Source organism: Capsicum annuum, chromosome 12 (genome assembly GCF_002878395.1).
Source record: "Capsicum annuum cultivar UCD-10X-F1 chromosome 12, UCD10Xv1.1, whole genome shotgun sequence".
In the NCBI taxonomy this organism is placed as follows: Eukaryota; Viridiplantae; Streptophyta; class Magnoliopsida; order Solanales; family Solanaceae; genus Capsicum; species Capsicum annuum.
In genome coordinates, this window is record NC_061122.1 from 131,260,129 (window position 1) to 131,266,206 (window position 6,078).

At 46.3% G+C, this 6,078-nt stretch overlaps 1 protein-coding gene across 1 annotated transcript; it reads left to right on the plus strand.

Moving 5' to 3' along the window:
- Positions 1-5,078: 5,078 nt before the first annotated feature.
- On the plus strand, positions 5,079-5,786 carry LOC107851393 (protein METHYLENE BLUE SENSITIVITY 1). The gene has a single exon (XM_016696392.2). It carries the CDS (start codon positions 5,329-5,331, stop codon positions 5,644-5,646), a length of 318 nt encoding a protein of 105 aa, XP_016551878.1. The 5' UTR covers positions 5,079-5,328; the 3' UTR covers positions 5,647-5,786.
- Positions 5,787-6,078: the final 292 nt, after the last annotated feature.

Here is a 6,078-nt window from a genome sequence, read left to right on the forward strand (position 1 = left end):
ATTTGTTATGTATATGTGGTGAAACAAACATTGGTGAACTATTTATTTTAAAAAATATACATTACAAAGTTATGTGTATTTTATACATTAACAGTGTTATGCATAACACAATCAACCTATATACATAAATCTGTTATATATATGGGTTGAAAACAGACACTTGTGGACTGTTGTATTTTCAGAATATGTGTATTACTAAGTTTTACAAAGTTATGTGTATGTTATGCACTAACAGTGTTATACATAAGACAATCAAACCATATACATAATTTTGTTATGTATATATGTTGAAAACATACACTTTTGGACTGTTATATTTTCAAAATATATACATTACAAAGTTGATCGTAGTTAGCAACGTCCATTTTCTTTTCTCCTTGAGCTCTCTCCCCCTCTCTCTCCCAACGGCTCTCTCCCCCTCTCTCTCTCTCCCTACCCTCTCTCCACCCCCAGCTTACCGGCCCCCGGTCCCCGGCACCGTCGCTGACCTTCGGCGCCGACCCGATCCGGCCGCCGGCTCCGACCTAAGGTCGCCGGCGCTGACCAGACCGCCGGCTACGACCTCCGGTCGCCGGCTCTCCCTCTCTCTCTCTCTCTCCCTACCCCCTCTCCATTCCAAGCTCACCGGCCCCCGGTCCCCGGCGCCGTCGCTGAACGTCGGAGCTGACCAGATCCGACCGCCGGCTCCGACCTCCGGTCCCCGGCGCTGACCCGACCTGACCCCCCGCCGGCGCTCCCCCCCCAGCTGCTCATCCCCCCCCCCCAGCTGTTCATACCCCCCCCTACCGATACTGTCCCCCGCCTGCACCCGCCACGCCGTCTCCAGCAGCCGCAGCCCCAAGCGAAATCCGGTGACTTCTAACCTTTGTTATTTCGTTATTTCATATTGCATTTTAGTTCATTATTTCATATTCCATTCTTAGTACTATGCTCGTAGTAGCCCGTGTACCTTGACTTGCGTGGGATTTGTGAACATTGTCTGTTGTCTGTTGTTGCTGTTGCTGTGGTCGCTTCTTAGTTTTGCTTCGGGAGTATTCCTTTGAACGTGTGTGTGCCTTGTATCTCCTTGCTGCTGCTTTGATATTGCCACCGGGTATATCCTTATATTTTCCTATTTTTTCGTGTAGTTGTGGCTGTGGGTGGTAATGGGTGGTTAGGGTCATGTCCGAGGGGGTTGGGGCGTGGGGCTGTGGCGGGGGCGGGAGATGGGGAGAGAGCGGGAGTGGGTGGGAGGCCAAGGTTTGGCCGAGGGGGGGTAGTGGGGGGCGCGTGGATAGCGACGGTAGGCTGAGGGTTGGGTCTTGGAATATAGGGACCCTTCAGGGGAAGTCCATAGAGCTGGTGAAGATTCTTAGGAAGAGAAGGATCAACCTTGCGTGTGTCCAAGAGACCAAGTGGGTAGGGTCTAAGGCTAGGGATATGGACGGTTACAAGCTGTGGTACTCTGGGAGCGACAGGCGTAGGAATGGAGTTGGCATCTTGGTAGATGAAGAGCTTAGAGGTCAGGTAGTGAAGGTGAAGAGGATCAACGATAGGTTGATGACTATTAAGTTGGTCATTCGGGGGTTTACCCTGAACGTGTGTAGTGCCTATGCGCCGCATGTGGGATTGGAGGGGGAGGAGAAGATGCGGTTCTGGGAGGCTTTGGAGGAGGTGGTGAGAGGCGTGCCCAGTTTGGAGAAGATTGTTGTAGCAGGGGATTTCAACGGGCACATCGGGGCGCTACCGGGAGGCTTTGGGGATGTGCATGGTGGTTTTGGTTTTGGGGAGAGAAATGAAGAGGGTGCGACCCTATTGGAGTTTGCGAGGGCGTTTGGGCTGGTGGTGGTGAACTCGGGCTTCCCGAAGAAGGACGAGCACCTGATCACTTTTCGGAGCGCGATAGCCAGGACCCAGATTGACTTTTTGTTGCTTAGGAAAGGGGATAGGGCGTTGTGTAAAGACTGTAAAGTCATCCCAAGTGAGAATCTTTCGACCCAACATAGGCTCTTGGTTATGGATTTGGGTATAAAGAAGAATAGAAAGAGGAGGAGTAAGGAGTGTAGACCGAGAATTAAGTGGGGCGGCTTGACGCCAGTGAATGCGTGGGAGATAGGGGAGAGGTTGGCGGGAATGGGGGTGTGGGAGTGTAGGGGGGACGTGGATACTATGTGGGACAGGGCGGCAACGTGCATCAGGGAGAATGCAAGGGAGGTATTGGGTGTTTCTAGGGGCCGGGCCGGACATCATCGGGGGGATTGGTGGTGGAATGAAGAGGTGGGGAAGAAAGTGGAGACCAAGAAAGAGGCGTATGCTAAGTTGGTGGAAAGCAAGGACGAAGAAGAGAAGCGGGTAAACAGGAAAGAGTACAAGCTAGCGAGGAAGGAGGCGAAGTCAGCGGTCACGGCAGCTAAGACGGCCGCTTTTGAGAGCTTGTATGCAGGGTTACAGGGGAAAGGAGGGGAGAAAAAGTTGTTCCGACTCGCTAAGGCTAGGGAGAGGAAGGGTCGTGACCTCGATCAGGTGAGGTGCATTAAGGGGGAGGACGGTAGAGTGTTGGTGGAGGACGGTCACATAAAGAAGAGATGGCAGTCGTACTTTCATAGGCTCTTGAATGACGAGGGGGACAGAGCTATTGTGTTAGGGGAACTGGAGCACTCAGGGGAGTGTCGGGATTTTAGCTATTGTAGACGTTTTAAGGTAGACGAGGTTAGACAGGCAGTCCGCAGGATGCGAAGGGGTAGGGCGACGGGGCCGGATGAGATACCGGTGGAGTTTTGGAAGTTTGTTGGAGAGGCTGGTGTAAGGTGGTTGACTGCATTGTTCAATGAAATTTTCAGGATGGCAAAGATGCCCGAGGCGTGGAGGTGGAGTACCATGATCCCCCTCTATAAGAATAAGGGGGACATTCAGTGTTGCAATAACTATAGGGGGATTAAGTTACTGAGTCACTCTATGAAGATATGGGAGAGAGTGGTCGAGGTGAGGCTGAGACGGATAGTGTCTATTTCGGAAAACCAGTTCGGATTTATGCCCGGCCGCTCGACGACGGAGGCAATCCACCTGGTACAGAGGTTGGTGGAGCAGTATAGGGAGAGGAAGAAGGATCTGCACATGGTGTTCATCGACCTGGAAAAGGCGTACGACAAAGTCCCCAGGGAAGTGCTTTGGAGATGCTTGGAGGTGAGTGGAGTACCGCAGGCATATATCAGAGTAATTAAGGATATGTATGAGGGAGCGAAAACCCAGGTGAGGACGGCGGGAGGAGACTCAGAGCATTTCACTGTCCTGACAGGATTGCATCAGGGATCTACTCTTAGTCCCTTTTTGTTTGCGTTAGTAATGGATGTGTTGACGCGGCGTATCCAAGGGGAGGTGCCGTGGTGTATGCTTTTTGCAGACGATGTAGTCCTGATAGATGAGACTCGAGGGGGTGTGAATGAGAAATTAGAGTTGTGGAGGCAAACTCTGGAGTCCAAAGGGTTCAGGGTGAGCAGAACCAAGACAGAGTATGTGGAATGTAAGTTTAATGACGTGAGGCGGGAGAATGAGGTAGGAGTGACGCTAGAAGCACAGGAGGTAGGGAAGAGGGATAAGTTCAAGTATCTCGGGTTCGTGATCCAGAGTAACGGTGAGATTGACGAGGATGTCTCGCACCGTATTGGGGCGGGATGGATGAAGTGGAAACTCGCATCGGGGGTGCTGTGTGATAAGAAGGTGCCGCCCAAGCTTAAAGGCAAATTCTATAGGGTGGTAGTCCGTCCGGCCTTGCTGTATGGAGCGGAGTGTTGGCCAGTTAAGAACTCCCACATCCAAAAAATGAAGGTGGCAGAAATGCGGATGTTGCGCTGGATGTGTGGACTGACCCGAGGGGATAGAGTTCGGAATGAGACTATCCGGGAGAAGGTTGGTGTGACTTCAGTGGAGTGTAAAATGCGGGAAGCACGATTGAGATGGTTCGGACACGTGAAGAGGAGGGGCATGGATGCCCCGGTCCGTAGGTGTGAGAGGCTAGCGTTGGATGGTTTTAGACGGGGAAGGGGTAGACCGAAGAAGTACTGGGGTGAGGTGATTAGGCGGGACATGGAATAGTTACAGCTCACCGAGGACATGACCCTAGATAGGAAGGTCTGGAAGATGCGAATTACGGCAGAGGATTAGGGCCAGTTCGGGTCGCTAGTGTAGGGAATTAATTGGTGGGGGTGTATTCCTGTTATGATTCCGTATTCAGTGTTTCGTGTTTCGTGTTCCATGTTTATTACGAATCTGTGTGCTTTCCTCTGCTTTATATTCCTGCATTCCTGCTTTACTCTGTTTTATATTCCTTATGGGTACCGTATCTATGTTATGTCATCTGCTTCTGTGCTGTACTATGTGTTTGTGTGATATCTCGTGACTTGAGCCGGAGGTCTTTCGGAAACAGCCTTTCTACTTCATCAGAGGTAGAGGTATGGACTGCGTACATCTTACCCCCTCCAGACCCCACTAAGTGGGAATACACTGGGTTTGTTGTTGTTGTTGTTGTATACATTACAAAGTTATGTATATGTCATGCATTAACAATGTTATACATAACACAATTATGTATATGACTCTATTAGACAAAGCAAGGTGTGTTTATTTCAGGCTATATACATAACATTATTATGTATATGAAAGAATATTAGACATGAATATGAAACATTGTTTTATATTTTCAAGTTTTGAAAAATTTTGTTTAAGTTTTATTATATATTAAACTAATATTGATTTGCAATGTATAGTATTACAGGGGATGTAATAATTAATCCAACATTTCTTAATCTCTAATTTTGATCGTTGAAATTGTTTCAGAGTTTTAAAATTTTAAAATTGAAAAATTATTACTAAATTTAAGGGATCCATTAATCACAATTTCATAAATATAGAGTTAATTGTGTTATGCATTTAATGTAGATATTTTATTTTTTAATTATAATTAAATTTAGTTAGTTCAAATACATAAATAATAATGTATAAGAATAATTAAAATCAAGAAGGGAAAAATTTTAATTGAAACCTTGAAACAAAAGGAGAGAAGATAATTATGTCTGGATTTATGTAATTTAAAAAAACAAACAAACGGAGGGTTGAACGTTTTCCGCAAATTTAGCATCGTACCTTTAACCAAAAAGAAAAAAAAAAAAAATTAGCATCGTACCTATTCCGTCCGGATCATGACAATTTAGAGGGGAAAAAAGAAGGAATAAATAGAGCAAAAACACATCCCCTTCGAATACAAAACAAAATCTACCCTAGGGTTTTCTCTCCCCAGTTTCTTCCGCCTCTGAGAGCGAATTCTGTAGCCACCCTCCCTCCTATCCAATCACCATGACGGGAAAAGCAAAGCCAAAGAAGCATACGGCGAAAGAATTAGCTGCAAAGATCGATGCTGCCACAACCAACAGGGGCGGAGGCAAGGCTGGCTTAGCCGACAGGTCTGGTGTAGACAAAGGTGGACACGCGAAGCTTGAATGCCCACTTTGCAAAGTTACTGCACCTGATGTCAAGTCAATGAAGATCCATCATGATGCTAAACATCCTAAGGTTGCTTTCGATGAGACGAAGCTCAATAATCTTCATGCTACTGTTTCTGCTGAATCAAGCAACAAGCCGAAACCTGGTATCCGTGGCAGTCTCAAGAAGTGAAATTTCTTTTTATATTGAATAGAGATAATAGTTTTGTGGGAATGAATAATATCGAACCCACTACTTTTAGTTTCTGGTGATGTAATCGTTGTCATATGTTTCTTGGTTTATATGGAAGTTACTGCTGCTTGCGCTTTTTATGTGGTTGTTGTTGTGCCTGTTGTTCTGGTTATAATTTGCTTTCATATATTTATCATCTTTTGATGTTAATTTTAGGTGTCTGATTCTATTTTGAAAAAGAATCAAGTAAAAAAGAGCCAGCTTTAGGGATGGGGATTTGGAAAATTTTTGTAGTTAGACATAGGAATATACAAGATTCCAATGATTGGAATTCTCTGTTGATTTAATGGTTTCCTTTACTCTTGGTGGAATTTTCTTGGTAGTTTAATTACCTTTGTATCATTGTTATTGGGAGAGCGCTTTAGGGTCATG

Coding starts and splice junctions, on each gene's coding strand:
- LOC107851393 (XM_016696392.2), top strand. CDS start 5,329: ATGACGGGAAAAGCAAAGCCAAAGAAGCATACGGCGAAAGAATTAGCT.